The sequence below is a fragment of the Pan paniscus genome, chromosome 1, assembly GCF_029289425.2.
Source record: "Pan paniscus chromosome 1, NHGRI_mPanPan1-v2.0_pri, whole genome shotgun sequence".
Lineage (NCBI taxonomy): Eukaryota > Metazoa > Chordata > Mammalia > Primates > Hominidae > Pan > Pan paniscus.
This window is the reverse complement of record NC_073249.2, coordinates 94,865,855-94,884,276: the sequence shown is the minus strand read 5'-3', so window position 1 is coordinate 94,884,276 and position 18,422 is coordinate 94,865,855. Positions and strand designations below refer to the sequence as shown.

Below are 18,422 nucleotides of genomic sequence, written 5' to 3'. Positions count from 1 at the left end.
GCCAATAAGAGCAGGAATTGAGAGCCAGGGGAGGGGAAGGGAGGTCTAGCGACACGGCCCTAAACCTGGGCTTACCTCCTGGTGGGCGACCGGGGTCCCAGCTAACCGAATCCTGAGTTTCCTGCCCTTCTTTCCCAGTGTCTAAACAGTTTCTAGAGGGAACCCCCCCAAACTGAGAGAAAAGCAAACGGTGCCGTCTTCTGAGATGACGAAGACAAGGGGCCAGGTTGGCCCCAGGATAGACAGAGACAGCTGTGAGATGGGGGAAGGGAGAGGGACAGGTCGCAAATCCAGGGTGTGGAAATAGCCCTCCTGCCATTCTCCCCAATCTGCTCCAAAACAGACTGCTTAAAAGATGCCGTTGCTACTTTAAAAAACGGTTGGGGGACGGGAACGATCTGAAAAACATCCCAAAATGAAATTTGCTAGAACAGAAGCAGCCCCTCCCCTCACCCTTAGAGCGACACTTGCTCCCTAACCCAAACAACTGGGAGGTGGGTGGGGTGCTAAACCCAGAAGAGCTCAAGCACTTGTCTTCCAGAGGCTTTGGTGCCAAATCCGCCTGGCTCCAGGCCTGGCCCAGGAATATGCTCAAAAAGGAAACTCAGTTTCTCACAGTGGAAACACAGGGGGATGGGCGGGGAAACACAGGCCTCCCTTGGCTCAGCAGCTTATACCAGGGTCAGCTCAGGTGCCAAATCTGCCATTCCCACTCCCAGGGACCCTGGGGAGTATACATATCCTCAACCCCTAAGCACCCTACCCAGCAGTGGCAGCGGCTCATTCCAGCCTTTTCACACAGCAACAGCAAGGAGTCCTTGTCTGGGATTTTAAAGTCATTTTATTAATCCAACAGTACAAAAGACCCCCACCACCACCGCATTCTGCCATCACTTTGTTCCAAAAAGTAGTGGAGTGAGAGAGTGAGAGGGAGCAGATCCAGCAAAGACACTCCCCCAGGGGCCATTTTACAAAATGTGGAGCAGGGGAAGACAACACAAAAACAGCAACAGATAAATGGGGCAAACAGAACAACAAACACAAGAGTTGAGCAGCGGGGTGGGGGTGGGGGGTTGCCATCTACGCCGTTTTAGTGTGGGGGACACTGGGAACGATGCCCAGAGGCTGCTCTCCTCCCAGCCTCAAAGGTTGTCAGCTCCACCAGAGCAGGGTCTTCTCTCCTCATGCCAGGAACTGAGAGAAGTGGGGGTAGGAGACCACTAGGTCTTTGCCACTGTATCTTGAGCTGGGGGACCCCTAACTTCTCCGAGGGCCACACCCCATGCCTGCCTTCCCCACCCCACGGAGGAATGTGTGCATGAACAGAAAAGGAGAACGAGCAGCGCTAAGGTCCTCATCAGGCCCCAGGCCCATCTCTGGCAGGCAGTGCTTAAAAAATAAAAAAAGACAAATAAAGCCCAGTGCAGGCCTTTGACTGAGAGGAATGAGAATTGCTAATTAATCACCAGGCCCAAAAGGATATGAAAGAATAGCAAAGAGAAGCAACAAACTCCAGGCTCTTCTACCTTTGAGTACCATGGCAATGAGGATCCCGCCGCATCCCCTACCCACAGGTTGTGACAGGGCCTCACTTGGATCCTTTTATCATGGAGGAAATGAGGTATAGGGCTCTGCGCCTTTTCAAGCTTTCCTTCAATCAAGCCAGGAAGGCAGGGGAATAAGGGCGCCGAAAGTTGAAGAACACACGGAGTATAATGTGCAACAGATGGGCTGGGGGAGGAGGGTACCACCAAAGTCCAGACTTTCAGGACAGCCCAAACTTCAAATATTCTGGTCTGTCAGATAACATATCCCAATTTTTGGCAAAAATATGGTCATTAGGAGAAAAGCACGAGAGAGGCTGAGAAAGGACCAGTGACTTTGGTATGAAGAAGATACATCCTGACAGCATTTCTCACCTACTGTCTTGAAGCCCCAAATCACCAAGAAACTGCCATAACCAGGAACTCTCCTGCTTCCTCAGGCTATTTGGTTCTCTGAGGGGGAAGGAGTTGGGTAAGTCTTGGAGGAAGCAAAGGAGTGGGTAGAAAAAGGGGAAAATCCCCATTTATTCCCTAAAGCTGTCTCCCAGAGCCCATAAAAGGGCTATTGCAGGGATGGCAAGACCCCAATTCCTCTGGCCAGAAACCTTTAACACTTGACTCCAAAAACTAAGGCTGGAGCTGTGGGGTTCGGTAGGGGTGTTAGGCACAGGTGTTAGGGGCATCCATCATCAGCAGAGGGAACACCCCTGCCCTCCGGATCTTCCTCCAGCCCCTTTTCTCTTGCAGCCACACTCCTGGGCCTCCAGAAATAGCCACAAAATGGCTCTGCTCAGCAGGGCTTTGGTTTCCTGGATCTCTGTAGATCTCAACATGTAAGTTTCCCAAAAAAGTGAGCAATCCAGGCTCTTCTGCCTGCCCACCTCAATTCCTTTTCTGCTCCCAGGAGCCACTGTTTCTGCCCCATGGGGATGGAAAGCCAGTGGAAACAAGGACCAAGAGCCAAACATCAAAAAAATCACCCTGGAAGAGCAGGGAGAGACATGTGCACTTCCCTGGGCCACTTCACCAGCGTCACCCATCGTTAGCAGCCACCAGCTGCCCCATGCCCTCACGGATGTAGACAGACTGGATCTCCTTGGTCTTGAGGCAGAGATCGCAGGCCCAGACGGCAGAAGCTTCAGTGGTCAGCAGCCCATAGGCGCTCTCAGTCATGCCTGTGCACTCACGGTGGAACCATTTCTGGCAGGAGGCCTCACACAGAATGGCATCCTGGTCATCGTTCACCTCACTCCGACAGGCACCACATGGGTACACCAAGCCTGGGGGAGGCTGGGGCCCGGAGCCCCCACCTGCCTTGCCAGGGGGTGCCAAGCTGTTGGCATCTGGAGTGCCCCCACCCCGCCCACTGCTGTTCGGGGGGAAACTGGGCTGGTTCCCATTAACAGCAGCAGCCGGGGAGCCTGAGTGGGGCTCCTGGGGAAAAGCAGTAGGAGCAGGTGGATTCAAGGGCTTCCCCCCATCCTCACCACCAGGGCCAGGAAAGCCAGGGTCCGGACCAGGAAAGGGACTTGTGTTAGGCGGCAGGCTGGGGAGCCCCTGACCAGGTCTCTGGAGAGAAGGGCCAAAAGGAGCCCCTGGCTGAGCAAATCGTTGGGACAGAGAAGGTGGGCCCAGCTCTGCTCTGGGAGGCTGTCCCATGGTGGGTGAGATCATGGGACCAAATCCCCCCACTGGGCCCGGCATCATCTGCCCACTGGGAGGACTAAAGTTTTGACCCAGAGGCTGGTTGAAGGGTTGGCTGGGAAAGTTCATGTTGCCTGGGGGTGGGTAGCCAGGACCCTGGGGGGGCATGTTGAAAGCAGGGCCCATAGGATTGGGAGGGAAGGGGGGTGGCTGTCGACGAAGTGGCTGGGGGCCCCCTCCACCTCCAGTGCTGTAGCCTGGGGGTACCTGGCCCGCCATGCCCCCCTGCACGCGGAAGCCTCCGAAGGGCACAGGACTGCCAAGGAATGGAGGGGCTGCAACCCCCACTTTGGGGGCTCCGAAGTCATCTTCAAAAGGGTTGGATGCAACCAGGTGATCCACCATGGGAGTTGGGGGTGGTGCAAACTCCGTCAGATGTGAGTATGCAGGGCCCTAGTGAGAAACAGTTGAGGGAAAGAGGGTCATGGAGGGAAACACAGAGCTAAACCAAGAGAGCACTACCAACACAATACATATTTTGGAGGCTGATACTGTGGGCAGCTCAGGTCTAAAATCAATATGGACCACAGGCCAGGTGCGGTGGCTCACGCCTGTAATCCCAGCACTTTGGGAGGCCAAGGCGGGCAGATCACGAGGTCAGGAGATCGAGATCATCCTGGCTAACACGGTGAAACCCCGTGTCTACTAAAAATACAAAAAAATTAGCCGGGCGTGGTGGTGGGCGCCTGTAGTCCCAGCTACTAGGGAGGCTGAAGCAGGAGAATGGCGTGAACCCAGGAGGCGGAGCTTGCAGTGAGCCAAGACCATACCACTGCACTCCAGCCTGGGCAACAGAGCAAGACTCCGTCTCAAAAAAAAAAAAAAAAATATGGACCACGGGCCAGGCACAGTGGCTCACATCTGTAATGCTAACATTTTGGGAAGCCGAGGCAGGAGGATCCCTTGAGCCCATGAGTTTGAGTAGTAACACAGCAAGTCTCTGTTACTACAAAAAAAAAAAAAGAAAAGACAAGACAAGAAAAAGAGGGTGGAGAGTGGAACCAGCATAGTGCAGTAACTATGTTTTAAAAACAGGCAGAACTAGGATGGAATCCCAGCTCTGACGCTGAAAAACAACCTCAAGACTGTGGAGCATGTATTTAACATTTTTAACCCCCAGATTTCTCATCTGTAAAATAGGGATAATGCCTATCTCCCCAAACTATTAAAGCATGTTAGCACAATCCCTGGCACTAAAAAAAGGATCAGTAAGTGGTAGGTGTTACGTTATCATCAGGAGGAAACCAGGACAGGAAACATGGAGGAGACTGGAACCCTGCGTGGTAAGAACTTTGGTCGAATCATCTCTTAGGAGAGGATACTTTCCCCTAAACTTGTTATAAGGTTCAGCGAAAGAACAAGAAACAAAGCAAGAAAGACAGTTTTCTCTCTCCTCCCTGCAGCTGATACAAGATACAAACAGATACTGGAATGGCAGAGTAGACAGTGTGCCGCCAAGGGGCTGCTGGGAACCAAACCCACCACCAACCACCATTCACCTGAGTATTTGACTTCCTTCGCTTCTTTTCTGGACTCTTCATTTGCAGACCTGGAAGAGCGGCAAAAGGAAGACGCAGACAAGTTTCCCTGAGGTTTCCCCAACCTCTTTTCTCTCAGCCATGCTCTGAGGAACTCCTTTAACGTCAATACATACTTGCTTATTTATTCAACAAATGCTAACAAGGGGTGCAATATGAAAAATAGATTGTGAAGATGATCATACTCTCAGCTACGTCTTCCTTTAAATGAGAGATATCCCATCTTTCGATATCCTCAAGCTCCAAGTGAGTACTGAATTCCATGTGGCTCCAAACCCTAGAGTCCTCAATGTGTGACACCTGCCCCCAACCCCTGGAGGATTACACCCACCCATCCTTTTCACCTGAGCCTCCCTTCAAGCCTTCAGACTGTGAAACACCCCCCGCCCACCATCCCTCCCCTCTGAGGTTCCCAAGTCCTGGGCCTCTTCAGCCCCCGCCCCTCGCAGCGCGCTCACCGGCCTTGCCCTGCTTCCTCCCGGTGCTGGGCGGCGCAGGGGGCGGTGCGGGGCCGCCACCTCCCTCCAGCTTGTCCGGTGGGGGCGGCGCCGAGGCGGCCATGGAGTGGGGGACCCGGGTTAGCGGCAGCGGCGGGGGATGGAGGCGCCCTCGGGCTGCACCATCGCCCAGAAGGGGAGTCAGGGGCAGCCCAGGCCCCCGAGCTGCAGCAACCACAAAGTGCGACGACAGGGAAGCGCCGAGCTGCGGCGCGAACCGCGCGCTCTCTCCAGACTCGCCGCCCGCCAGCGGCGGCAGCAACCGGAACCGGAACTCGTCGCGGCCACCACCACTGAGCGCTGCGGGGAGGGGGAGCAAGGACCGGACGAGACGCTACGCCTGAAAACAGGCGGCGGGCGAGGGACGAGGCTTACCACGGCACCACGCGAGTGGAAAGGGCCGTCTCCGCTAGCGGCGGCCCACACCAGCTCACCGAGGGGCGGCAGCGCGCGGCCCGGCTGCCGGACCGTACCATCCCGGGCGGTGGAGCCGCCGCGGAGGGGCGCGCGCGAGCCGAGGGCGCACCCGGGAGGCCCAGGTAGCCCGGGGGCCGGCGCTGGGGCGCCGGGCAGGCCCGGCTCCCGCCTCGACCCACCCGGAGCCAGCCCCCTCTGCGGACACGACATCCCCATGGGGACGGTGGCGCGAAACGCCCCACTCTGCCGCACCCAAACTCTGCAGACCCCCAGCTTCCCTCGGCGGCCGCGACCTCCCGCCTCCCCGTCTGCCGCTGAGGGCCCGCGGCGTACACAATAGGCTTCCCAGAAGGGTTAAGAGGCAGAGGTAGAAGAAATACGGACTTTAATGAAGAGTTTTCCCTTTGGTATAAGTGAGACCCGTGGAAACATCCAAACAACAGCAAAAGGAGGCCAGGATGAAAACGGTCAACTCTCCCTTATCCACAAGGCCAAAAGATGGGGGCCGGCTTGCTGTGGTGTGGCCACCCCGGGCCTAGGCTGGGCCGGGCCTGTAGAAGGTACTCAGGAACTGCAGGTTTTGCGTTTCCCCTCCATGAAACTGACAGGCATTCGGGCTGACTTCTGCCTCTCAGTCTCGCGGTAAGAGACCCAAGTTTTTCTAGTCCTAGATGGAAATAAATTTCATCTGCCTCAGGTCTCTGGTATAAAAGGTGCGATCCCAGTTACCTCACAGGCCTAGGCGAGGAAAATGCCAAGAGCTGTAAAAGGGCTTGGAAAAGTCAAAAAGGTGATGTATAAATGTAATAATTGATTATCATTTTGTGCTCAAGAATAAGCAATGGAAAACAAAATAGGAAAGTAAGTCTACAGCCCTAAAATATATGCATATAAAACTTTAAAAGAATGCAGTTCCAACTCTACAGATGGTATCTGGGGATTGTCTACTGCTTTATAGTCTCAATGCCCCTTTTCTCACCTCCACAAAATCCACCTGGGAGAGTTAACTGTACAAGAGGCCCAAATTCAGTCACCCCCACCCCGCCCTCCCAGAAAGGGAGGCAGGGCAGAGGCTTCAGGAGGAAGGGCTGCACTTTGGCATAGAGTACATAGGCATGCAACATGGGAGGGCAGGCCTTATGAAATTTATACACAGACCCCTTGGGGTGAGGGGCCCCGGCCAGGAGGCACTGAGCAAGAGAGGGGTCCATCTCCCCCCTGGCCGGGAGGGGGGCTCTGGGGCAATCTCTAAGGGTTGCATATCCCCAGGGAGAGGGGACAGCTGCCACTCCTGCCTCTGTTATCCCAACCCAAACCGGAGAGGGTGCTCAGCAAGAACACAGGTCCCAGAAGCCAAGAAGGTGTTGGCATCCCTGTCATTGAATTCAGGGGTCCAAGAACTGTTTGCATAAAATATCATTAGACCTAAGAGATGGTCAAAGGCACAAAGTTTAAACATGGGGGGGAGTGTTGAGAGGGGTCTGGGATACCCTGAAGCCCAGAGGTGTGATTTGTTCCCCCTTGCCCAGAAGGGTGACTGTTCCACTGGGCCTGTCACCACAGGACATTTTCCATGACAAGCACTCACCTTCTTGGGGAAGGGGCATCAGGTTGGCACAGGAAAGGCCCAGGTGAGGGGCCACTCTGTACATTAATACTTTGGTGATTAATGTTTGGGGAGAGGCAGGATTCTCACCCAGGCTTCTGACTCAAACCCTCTCACTCAGCTGGATATGAAACCCAGAGTCCATGCTACTCCCAGCTCTGACACAAGGCCAAGCCCACAGAACACTCCCAAACGAGGTCCCGAGAGTCAGGGAATAGGGTGGAAAGGATTGGAGGGCATCTTCTGGAAGAGAGCGCTAGGGCAGATCACAGTTTCCGCTCCACAGGTTGCTGTAGACACAGTTCGCTGCCCGCAGAGATGATGGGCAAGTGATTGTCCATGTGGTAGCTGATAAGGTGACTGACACTTTCAAAGCGGTGATCCTTAGTCCGAACCTGGGAGGGTGGGAAGGAAGAAGGTCAATTCAGGTGAAGAGTCAAATAAGACCTCAGCCTCCAAGGTGGAAGAGGGTGAAACAGACAAGAGGCTTGAAGGAGGAGAAAAAAGTGGTGGGGGAGAGTGTGGCCTGTCAGTCCTGATCATTGAGGCTTCTCTAGAAAAAGACAGTTGTAGGAATAGACAGGTCAGTGAAGTGAGAAAAGGCAAAGGCGACATCAGCCCTGAAAGAGTGAAGCTGAGAGCTATATACCCCTTTCTTGACCTGGAGGAAGTTGGCATGTCTCAGAAGAGTATACACAGTGCAAAAAAAGATGTGGAGGCTGGGCATGGTGGCCCGTGCCTATAATCCCAGCACTCTGGGAAGCTGAGGGAGGCGGATCACTTGAGCCCGGGAGTTCAAGAACAGCTTGGGCAACATGGCGAAACCCCATCTCTACCAAAAAAAACAAAAACAAAAACAAAAATTAGCCAGGTGTGCCACCACACCCCAGCCTGGGTGACAAAGCAAAACCCTATCTCAAAAAAAAAGAAAGGAAGCTGAGATTGCTGTAGAAAACAGACAAAAGTTTTTTTGTTTCCAGACAGGGTCTCTGTCACCCAGGCTAGAGTACAGTGGTGCAATCATGGCTCACTGTAACCTCGAACTCCTGGGCTCAAGCGATCCTCAGGCCTCAGCCTCCTGGGTAGGTAGGACTACAGGTATGTGTCACCATTCCTGACTAATTTTTTGTTTTTTTGTTTTTCTAGAGACAAGGTCTCGCTATGTTGCCCAGGCTGGTCTCGAACTCCTGGCCTCAAGCAATCCTCCCACCTCAGCTTCGCAAAATGTTGAGATTACAGGCATGAACCACCACACCTGGCTAAACAAGGAAAGTTTTGAAGAACAGTGAGGCAGTGCAGATAAGAGAAAGCACAGTGGTCTGAGTCCTGAGTCTGGGGAGCTGGAGAAGCCCTTGGATCTTCTTACAAAAGGAAACTTGCAGTGTCTAGCCTCTAACCATCTGACATTGGGCATCACAACCTCTTCAGGGTGGTTTCCTTATTTGTCAAAAGAGGGGCACAGATGAGATGACTGCCTTCTAGCTCTGATAAGCTTAAGGCTTGGGGATTTGAGGACGGGCCAGGACTGTATTTGTTTTGTTTTGTTTTTTTAGACAGAGTCTCACTCTGTCACCCAGGCTGGAGTGCAGTGGTGTGATCTCAGCTCATTGCAACCTCTACATCCCAGATTCAAGCAATTCTCCTGCCTCAGCCTCCTGAGTAGCTGGGACTACAGGTGCCTGCCACCACACCCGGCTAATTTTTGTATTTTTAGTAGAGATGGGGTTTCACCATATTGGTCAGGCTGGTCTCGAACTCCTGACCTCAGGTGATTCACCTGCCTCGGCCTCCCAAAGTGCTGGGATTACAGGTGTGAGCCACCACGCCTGGCCCTGTGCCAGGACTATAAAGAACATAGTTCAGGCTAAGGGATGAGCCTCTGGAGGAAGATGCCAGACACTTTAAAGAGCAAGAGAGGCCCATAGACAGCTGCCCAGCGGGAATGTCTACAAAGCAATGAGGGAAGGAACAGGGATACACTGTAGGGTACTGTACCTTCCTTTTTGCCACCCCTCACCCACACCTCTGCCACACTCACCACACCCTCAGGGTCCACCAGTAGCAAATGCTTAGGCTGCCCACTCTGCAAGCCAGTGAGCACATACTGGCCAGGTGTGGTCGTGCTCTCCCGCACCAGGAAGTCCCCATTGAGCTGCAGCAGTGCCTCAGCCTCCCGCCGGCTCAGCTTCCCATGGAACCAGGGCTCCCCTCGGAGCTGCTCAGCCATGGACACCGACTGGGGAGGTGGAGGCACCCGAAGAGCATCTTCAAAGGGCTCTGGAAGTATAGAGGGAGGGTGAGGGGAAGTAGCAGGCACAACACACACCCAAGACCCAGACTTCAGGGAAGGGAAGTCAGGAAGGAAAGAGCAGATAGGCAGGAGGAGGGCCAGAACCAAGTAGAAAGGTGGGGATGCAAAGAGGAGAGAGACGAGCACTCACTCATGTCAAACAGGTCCCGGGGTACACTGCCATTGACAGCAGGATTGGGGGGCCCAGCACCACCCACTGCTTGCCGGGCCTTGTCTAGGTTCTGGACGTTGACATAGGAGGGATCATCAAAAAGCTCTCTGCCTGCTGAGGAAAGGGAGGCTCTACAGTGATCCCAGCCCTGCCTCCAACACTCCCCAGCTCTGCCTATCTCGGCTCCCTTCATACCTGGACAGGGTGGTGGAGGTGGCATCTGTTTGCGGACTTCTGGATCTCCCCCAACAGGCTGTCCTACAGGCTGCAGGGATAAAAATAAGGTGAGACCAGAAGCCCTAACCAACCACTCCCACCCTAGCCCCAGCCCGCCTCCATCCAAGCAACTTACCAGTGTAGCTCCCAAGTGGCTGGGGGTCTGGGCATTGGGTGCAGTGGGTCGAGCAGCCCCTGGAGCGGCTCCTTCCCGAAGCCTCATGTCTACCACCCCCCCCAAGGGGGGTTCCTTCCCCGGGAAGTCATTATAGTACTGATGGTCAGGTGGCTCTTCCTCCTCCTCATCCCATGCTGAGCCATCAAAGCCAGCCATCCTGAGGAACAGGACAGTGAAGCTGTGGCTGTAAATGTGTGGTGGGCAGGAGGAGGGAAGGACAGAATAGAACAGCAGCCATCTATTGGGTATTTACTATGGATTAAGCCTGAGGCTGAGTGTTTTATATACATAATCATTTCATTCTCCTGGCAACCCTGTAAGGTAGGTATTGTTTCCTTCCCCAGTTTTACAGATGAGGAAAATGAGGGTCAGAGGTGAAAAGATTTGCCCAAGGTCTCACAACTAAAAGGCGGCCGAGCTCAGATTTAAATTTAGGTTTGACTTTAAAGCTCATCCCCTTGGCCAGGTGCAATGGCTCACGCCTATAATCCCAACACTTTCAGAGGCCAAGGAGGGAGGGTTGTTTGAGCCTAGGAGTTCAAGACCAGCCAGGACAACATAGCGAGACCTTATCTCTACCAGAATAAAAATACTACTACTCAGCCAGGTGTGGTGGCATGCACCTGTAGCCCCAGCTACTCAGGAGGCTAAGGTGGGAGGATCACTCAAGCCCAGGATATGGAGGCTACAGTGAGCTGTGATTGTACCACTGAACTCCAGCCTGGGCTACAGAGCAAGACTCTGTCTCAAATAAGTAATGCTCTTGCTCTTGATCTCTGTGCTATCTCCCAACAAGGAAGGGAAGCACCATGTAGGGGGGTGGGGGGCCGGGGAAGGCACTCCAGCTCCAGAATATTTTAACCTCTCCTAAATATTCAATCCCTACTGGCTCCACTGCTTATCCCTCAAGTCCTGAGGTGGGAAAGGTTGTAATCTCAGGGAAAAGAGATATCCTCCCAAACCCAAATTCTTGATGGCTTCTAGAGGCAGGAAAACACAGAATGCCAAGCAGAGAAATGAGCAAGAAAGAGGGATGGGAGTAGAAAATCCCACCTAGCCAGAGAGAGATGTAACTTGGAGGCCCCGGACTACAACTCCACCATGAGCAAACAAGAAAAGCTGGTCCTGCGGCAAGCAGGGCCTCAAAAGTCTTTCCTCCTGGGCCACAGGAAACAGAAGAATAGCAGGAAGTGGGAAGCAGAGGCACACAGGTTATTCCCTCCCTGAACCTCTCAGCTCAAGTGTAGGAAGAGCAGCCCTCCTTTCCTAATCCTAATCCAAGAGCTGCTCCACACTCTCCCCACCTGCTCACCTGTCATGAGGGGTGACCAGTTTGGGTGGGTTCCTGAGGTATTGTTTGAAGCGCAACTCGAAGGCCTGGCCAATGGTGCTGATGACATCCTGGGCAAGCCCTTCGGGACACTCCAGAATGTGGCAGGCTGAGGGCACAGCAGAGGCTGTCAGTGAGCTGAGCCCACTGGGAGGAGGCACAGACAGGGGCCATCTTCCTCCGCAGGAACCCCCACTGAGATCTACTTAGAGTGGGTACAGATGACCCAAGGTCCTGCTCACCTCCTCAAACAGCCAGACCCACCCAGTGCTCCCCACCATGCCTCACCTCTCTGATTCACAGGGTCTTTGGCAACATAGGCGACATACTCGGCTGTGTCCTGGGGAGGAAGGTCAAAAAATTTTACAATTCTACTTTACTCCTGACCCCTAAAACCCAGTCCTTTTCAGATATCCCCACAATCCTAGCACCCCCACTTCTCTAATCAATGTCTTCCCAATCCCTAGCCCCTTGCTCTTCTCCCACCGCCTTTGCTCTGTTCCCCAACTCACCGGATCCCCGCCGGATGCAAATGAGATAGATTGCATGTGGTGGTTGGCGATGATCTGAGAATTAGGGCAGGGGATGAAGAAGGAAGGGAATGCCATGTGTCAGGCAGCCTCAGGGCCCAGAACCCTGGTGCCCCAGTCTCATTCTCTGGGTTCCTTATCCCATATCCTCATTTCCTCCTTCCCTACTGGTCTCCTGCTCTCAAGCCCTCTTCCTAGTTTTTGGCCTCCTAACTAGATCTCCCCTTAGCACCCCCATCAGTGTTTCTGGTCCGTCTGCCCACCTTCACCAACCTGTTTGCAGTCTGCGGCCATGAGGTTGAGGCTGCTGGTGGAGACGGTGAGAGTGATTGGCATTCCAGCAAATTTCAGGTTACTCCTCCCCAGGATAGAGCTGAGCGGGCGGCTACAGGGCTAAGGTAGGGCCCAGGGTCTCAGAAGGTGAGGGTTCCCAGCACAGTCAAACCACACTTTTGCCTCCTGGCCCTCTCCCCACATGCCCCACACTTGCCTCCCCACTGCCCCTCCACATTTCCCAGCAGCATCCCTATCCCCAAGGACCCCAAGTACCTTTCTCCTCCTTGTCGCCCCCTTAGCACCTGGCACAGCCTCACACACCAGACTGATGGCCTCCCTGGGGAAAGAGGGGTACTCAGACCCAGCGCCTGCCTGCCTGCCTCCCACTCAACTGGGGCTGCCACAGGGCTGGGGGAGGGGAAAGCCAGGCCAGACTCCCAGGGCACTCCAGGCTCTTTGTCATGGTGGATTGAATTAAGGGCCTTTAATATTTGATGACACTGAGAGGCCACTTCCTGGCTGATTGGGTTAGGGCCTCAATGGGTATAGCCCCACCCCCTTCCAGCTACCAAATGTCCCATTCCCTTCCCAAAGGCAGCAGCAACCTTCCATCTACCCCCCTTTTCTACTCCAGCTCCACCTGCCAGCTGCTTCTGCCACCTTCCCCACAACTCCCAAGGCTGGATAGGTAAGGAGGATCCGGGCCAAAGGGGCCTCCTTTCAGTAAGAGGCGGAATCACTACCTCAGCTTTCTCTCAGTCCCCTTTACTACGCAAAGATCAGCCCCCAGCAGCAGCACCCAAGTGACCCACTCCCCTCCTCTGTTTCCCATGGCCTCACTAATCCCAGGACTCCCACAATCCACTCCCTCCCCACTAACCTGGTGACCTGAGTCCGGGTGTTGAAGTCCAGGGCACGCATTGACTGGAGGACCTCCACACAGCCCATGTACTAAGGGGAGGGAGAAGAGGACAGCAGGTCAGTGGCTCCCCCACCCCAGCCCCTTCACAAAGGGCCCTAGGACTTTACCCATATGGTCCCTAAGGGAAGTAAAGAGGAAGAAGTTCTGCCCACTTCCCGTGGCTACATCCCACAACCAAGGTGAAAGACAACAGGGAATGAGGAGAAAAAGAAAAGGCAGGCTAGAAGGACCTCACACACTGGGGAGAGAGTTTGGAGGGGACCGACAGGCATTGGCTGGGATGGAGTGACAACTCCAGAAAGCGGGAGGAGAATGGAGGAAAGGATCAAGAAGTCACTCATTCCAACACTTATTAAGAGCTTCTGCCATGCTGGGCATTGTGCTAAGCATGGCAGGGTGGGGGTGGGGGAGTGAAAAGAAGGAAGGGGGCCCAGGCAAAGCTGGAAGGGAAGGGGCTACAGAATCGGGGAAGGGATGAGAAAGGTTTAGGAAATAGGACACTGAAACGGGGTTGTTGGGGAACAGCAGGAAAAAAGAGATTCCAGCCAAGCTGGAGTGAGCATTAGAACTGGAGGGGGTCTGGGGGGGAATGGAGAGGAGGATGTTCACTCACCCGAACCAAGTAGGAAACCCCGGGTCCCATGACTTTGTCGTTGGGATGCAGCCAGCCCCGCGTGGGCTTATTGACAAAGCTCCCGTGGCGGGTCCACTCCTCGCCCCCAAGCTGGCCCCCTTCCACCCGAGTCCTGCGCCCGCCGCCTCCACTCAGCTTGTTCATGTCCTGGAGGAGGGGTAGGGGGCCTGAGTCTGGCATGGCTGCCCCTACGATCCCCTCCCCATCATCAGCTGCCCTTCCTGGCTCCCCCTTAGACCCTGGGCGCCCCCCAGCCGGGTTGGCCAGCCTCAGGTTGCTCATCCGAGGGAAGAAGGAGCACAGGGTAGTGGGACTATCGTCCCCAGGCAGAGGAGGCAGGATGGGCCCCAGGGATGAAGCTGATGGGGAAGGCAGCTCCTCCGGGGGGGTGGACCCAGAAGCCCCTTCCTCCAGCGATGACAGAGACTCATTCCGGAGTGGATTGTACTTGGGCTTGGGGGGCAGGAGATCCATAGTTGAGGTGAAAGAGGGGCTGCTGCCCAGCCTGGCCCCCCTGCCAGTTTGGGCAAGGGGGCCAGGCAGGGGGTATCCCCAGGCCCTTAGCCTGGTTGGACCTCTGTGGCCCAGGAGTCACAGAAGTCCTGGGGAGGGAGAGGGACAAGTGGCTTCCGCTCCCCAGCTCAGACCCAGACAGTTTCAGGCCCCATCCCCGCCCAACGTGGAGCCTCTTCTCTGGCTGAGAAGAGAACAGGCTGGACCCAGCGCTTCTGGCTCCTCCCCAGGGGCGGGGAGCTAAGGGGAGAGACCAATCGTGAGGACAGTGCTGACTCACAGGCTCAGAGGGGCTGAGCCCCCACCCCGCCCCAACCTCGAACTGGAGCAGGGGGTAGGGCTATCCAAGCCCCTCTCCCCTGCCCTATACAAACAACTAGTAATCTGGGGAGAAGTAAAGTGGGGGTGGGAGGGAAGGATGGAAGAGTGGGACGGAAAGGAAGGAGATAGGAGGTCTGGGTCACTCAAAACCGGACACACGCAGGCCAAAGGGGGCAGGAAGCCAGGCAGGAGTACAGGGGAATGAGGGAGGAAACAGAGGCAGCTGGGGGTAGAAAAGGGAGGAGATCTCAGAGCTCAGCATTTCCCTTCCTGTCCTGGTTGGACACTCGAATTCCCCCACCCTCTCTATGCCCGAAAGCTGGCTGGCCCCAGCCCAGGCCACCCCCAACCGCTACCCCATACAGTAAGCCTGGGCCATTAGCATCCTCTGCTACAGCAGCTGTGGACTGGAGCTAGCGAAGTGGGGATGGGAAGTAAGTGGTCCCAATGGATGCAGAGCAGGGCCAAGAGGAAGAGCAAAGCTGGTGAAAAAAGGGGAATAAACTTCAACCTGGATGGTACATCAGGAAGCTACCAGGCAAGAAGGGAACAAGAGGACATGCTGGTCACAGCTTGTTCTCTACGTATGCCATCTACCACACCAAGACCGATGGCTCATAGCCAAGCACTGTCCTGTCTCCCCTTTCCACAGGGCTTGTTAACACAGCACACTGTCAAGGGTGAGAATGAGGCAATCAGATCCCCACTCCCACTCCAAACCACCCCAATTCACATCCCTCCTCTTACAGGGCCCTAAGCCCCACCAAAGAGCACAGCATCCTTCACACCAGGGGAGGAGCCTGGCTGGAGGAGGTAGAAGAAACAGTTCTCCAAGAGAAGTAGAAACTACAGGCCAGGAAGGGACAGAGAGATCAGAAGACACATCTGCGTCAATAAGGACAGGAGAAAAATAAGTACAGGAGAAAGGGGTGTCAGGAGAAGATGGGTTGAAGCTGGACACAGGGAACAGTCCCAAACCCATTCCTGCCACCCACGGCTTCCTGCCACTGCTCTTCCGGCGAATGCCACAGGCAAAGCTGGAAAGCGACCAAAAAAAAAAAAAACAAGTTAAAGATACGTATTCCTACCGGGCGCGGTGGCTCACACCTGTGATACCAGCACTTTGGGAGGCTGAGGCGGGTGGATCACCTGAAGTCAGGAGTTCGAGAGCAGCCTGGTCAACATGGTGAAACCCCGTCTCTACTAAAAATACAAAAATTAGCTGGGCGTGGTGGCGGGCACCTGTAATCCCAGCTCAGGAGGCTGAGGCAGGAGAATCGCTCGAACCCAGGAGGCGGAGGTTGCAGTGAGCCGAGATCGAGCCATTGCACTCCAGCCTAGGTGATGAGCAAAACTCCGTCTCAAAAAAAAAAAAAATACGTATTCCCCCCAGCTCACCTTGGAATTACCCTTAGATTTACTTCAGAGGATTAAAATATAGATAGATAATTATCCTGATTAACAACATTAACACTTGAAGTGTGTTAGATACTGTGCTTAACTCTTACATCTCCCCTTAGTGCTCATTCCAGAAGAGCTTTGTCACTCTGTCAGCCAATCCTGAGAAGGAATTTTATCACTTCATTTCCAGCCAGCTCTCGGGCATAGAGAGAATGAGGAAAGGATTCCACCATAGCCTCACACCCCCAAAACACACAAACACACTAGGATGTCCCTCATCTGTAGAGATGATGTTCTGTGGGAGCCTACAGTATCCAGAGCCAGGGAAGGACCAACGGGTGTGGGCGTTCGGAAGAAAAGAAAGACGTATGACTCTTGAAATTTACATAGGGAGAAAGGAGATTGCCTACTGGAAGTCCAGGTGATTGGGTGTAGGGGAAAAGCTGTGTGTGGCTTCGCAGCCCAAATGGGAGGAGGGGACAGGGGTGGGAAGTGGCAGGAAATGGCGAAAGCCTCAGGAATGTTTCCAGCAGGGAAGGCTGGGCAAATGGGGCCAGGAGGAATGCCCAGACAAGAACTCTGGTTAGGGGGAGGGGAAGAGACAGAGAAGTAGCGACTGAACTGTCCCTTAAAAAAAAAAAAAAAATCAAACAACAAAAAGAGCACTATTATCTACCCCCACTCCAAACCACCGTTCTTCTGGTAGTACAAAACTTTTGCTCATGTCACACCCACATGCCACACACCAACAAATCCATGGTCCTATCCACTTATGTCTAGGAAGGCCTAGAGCTACTTCTGGGATGGGGTTGGTCCTGGGAAGGGAAAGCCAGGAAGTGAGGCTGGGAGTCTGAGGGCAAGTCTCTCTCTCCCTCTCGTGCCAAACCCCAAGTTCAGCCCTTTCAAATAGTTCTACCCTTGGAGGAGGTTAAGAAAGAGGAAAACGGGGACGGGCGCGGTGGCTAACGCCTGTAATCCTAACACTTAAGGAGGCTGATACGGGTGGAGCACCTGAGGTCAGGAGTTCGAGGCTAGCCTAGCCAACATGGTGAAACCCCGTCTCTACTAAAAATACAAAAATTAGCCGGGCGTGGTCGTGGGCGCCTGAAATCCCAGCTACTCAGGAGGCTGAGGCAGGAGAATCACTTGAACTCAGGAGGCGGAGGTTGCAGTGAGCCGAGATCGCACCATTGCACTCCAGCCTGGACAATAAGAGCGAAACTCCGTCTTAAAAAAAAAAAAAGATAGAAAGGAAAACAGAAAACGGCTGCCTTTAATCTCACTCCTTACAGCCAGAGATGGGAACTTTGACTTCCCACCTGGGGGAGCACGAGAGTGCTCGGAAAACTGATCCCAAGGCCCAAAAAAAGAGAAAGGACAGGAAAATATAAGCAGGTGGAGTTTCAGGGATTGACGACAAGGCTTTTCAGCTGATGACCCAGGTCCCACAAAGATAAAGCTCCTAAGGGGGCGTGGTCCCCTAAGGACGCGAACTTCAGACTTCTGGGCGGGGAGGCTTTCTGGACAGTCAGACGTGGATTACGGAGGGGGCGTGGCTTCGGAGGGGCGGAGCTTCAACAAATTCGAATCGTTCTTTGAAGAGCAGGGTTTTGCCCTTTTGGGAGATAGGCCTTTTGACAGGAGTTAGCCGAGGATCGTTGCTAGGAGGCGGAGTTTCGGAGAATGGAAGGAGTAACGAAGGGTTTCTCGTAGTAGGGCTTGGAACGTGTCGGGGGATGGGGACTTCCAGGAAAACTGGGCGACAGGGTGGGGTCGGAGACAAAAAATAAAAATCAAGTCGGGGTTCGGGGGAGCCCCCTGAAGTTGGGAGGTGGGACTTCCGGGGAGAGGGGTCTCAGGGGCGGGACTTATAAATGAAGACCGGAAGTGGGGTCCCGGGAGAGGGGTTCCGGGGTGAAAGAGTGAGTCACCTAAGGAGAAAAAAGTCAAGACTCACCAGGGCCTCATGGAGTCTCCGCACCGCACCGCGGGCCGATTTGGTTCCGGATCACGCCACTGCCAGCTTAGGTTACCGCTCCAACTTTCTCCCCGGGCCCTGCCTCCCTGGAGAAACTTTATTACACTCACTTCCGGCCTCACTAACCCCTGACCCTCTACCTCAGGGTCCCTCCTTCACGCTTCCCACTTTCCCGAGTTAGCCAATGGCAGCGCGAGATCGCACACAAAGGCAGTGGTGGCCAATAAGACGCCTACTTTTGACCCACGCTCGTTCTTGAGAAGCGTAAGAACTGCCCTCCAATAAGGATCCGAAGAGAAGTAAATCTAAGCCAATCGGAGGCTTGAAAGTAGAGCTGTCCCGCCTCGAGCCAAAC

At 54.3% G+C, this 18,422-nt stretch overlaps 2 protein-coding genes across 19 annotated transcripts; both read right to left on the bottom strand.

Moving 5' to 3' along the window:
- Nucleotides 1-823: 823 nt before the first annotated feature.
- On the bottom strand, nt 824-5,547 carry PYGO2 (pygopus family PHD finger 2). Its single transcript, XM_008970282.4, has 3 exons — nt 5,245-5,547; nt 4,748-4,797; nt 824-3,641 (listed from the first exon to the last, which is right to left on the bottom strand). The coding sequence occupies exons 1-3, from the start codon at nt 5,345-5,347 to the stop codon at nt 2,577-2,579; spliced, it is 1,218 nt and encodes a 405-aa protein (XP_008968530.2). The 5' UTR covers nt 5,348-5,547; the 3' UTR covers nt 824-2,576.
- Nucleotides 5,548-6,068: 521 nt separating this feature from the next.
- Nucleotides 6,069-18,392, bottom strand: SHC1 (SHC adaptor protein 1). 18 transcript variants are annotated; one of them, XR_008621604.2, is made up of 14 exons: nt 18,047-18,392; nt 13,834-14,001; nt 13,179-13,249; nt 12,572-12,635; nt 12,296-12,415; nt 12,005-12,058; nt 11,781-11,832; nt 11,475-11,601; nt 10,121-10,319; nt 9,964-10,033; nt 9,748-9,879; nt 9,345-9,583; nt 7,289-7,701; nt 6,069-6,367 (listed from the first exon to the last, which is right to left on the bottom strand). XR_008621604.2 is itself a non-coding variant. In XM_008970280.4 (13 exons), exons 2-13 carry the CDS (start codon nt 13,996-13,998, stop codon nt 7,573-7,575), a joined length of 1,425 nt encoding a protein of 474 aa, XP_008968528.1. In that variant the 5' UTR covers nt 13,999-14,001; nt 18,047-18,319; the 3' UTR covers nt 6,069-7,572. The 18 variants fall into 18 exon arrangements, 11 of the variants coding, with proteins under 11 accessions (XP_008968528.1, XP_054957074.1, XP_054957077.1 ...); XR_008621603.2 differs by having other exon boundaries at nt 9,748-9,882; nt 18,047-18,319; XR_008621599.2 differs by having other exon boundaries at nt 9,748-9,882; nt 13,834-17,844; nt 18,047-18,292.
- Between the last annotated feature and the right edge of the window lie 30 nt (nt 18,393-18,422).

Bases quoted from the DNA above. Each gene is read 5' to 3' on its own strand.
- SHC1 (XM_063604837.1), bottom strand. From the start codon at position 14,328: ATGGATCTCCTGCCCCCCAAGCCCAAGTACAATCCACTCCGGAATGAG. The intron at 12,059-12,295 runs GTTGGTGAAGGT...CCTAATTCTCAG, and splicing joins TGGCCGCAGACTGCAAACAG to ATCATCGCCAACCACCACAT. The intron at 11,602-11,780 runs GTGAGGCATGGT...CTGTGCCCTCAG, and splicing joins AGACCCTGTGAATCAGAGAG to CCTGCCACATTCTGGAGTGT.
- PYGO2 (XM_008970282.4), bottom strand. From the start codon at position 5,347: ATGGCCGCCTCGGCGCCGCCCCCACCGGACAAGCTGGAGGGAGGTGGC. The intron at 4,798-5,244 runs GTGAGCGCGCTG...CCGCTCTTCCAG, and splicing joins GAGGAAGCAGGGCAAGGCCG to GTCTGCAAATGAAGAGTCCA. The intron at 3,642-4,747 runs GTGAATGGTGGT...GTTTCTCACTAG, and splicing joins GAAGGAAGTCAAATACTCAG to GGCCCTGCATACTCACATCT.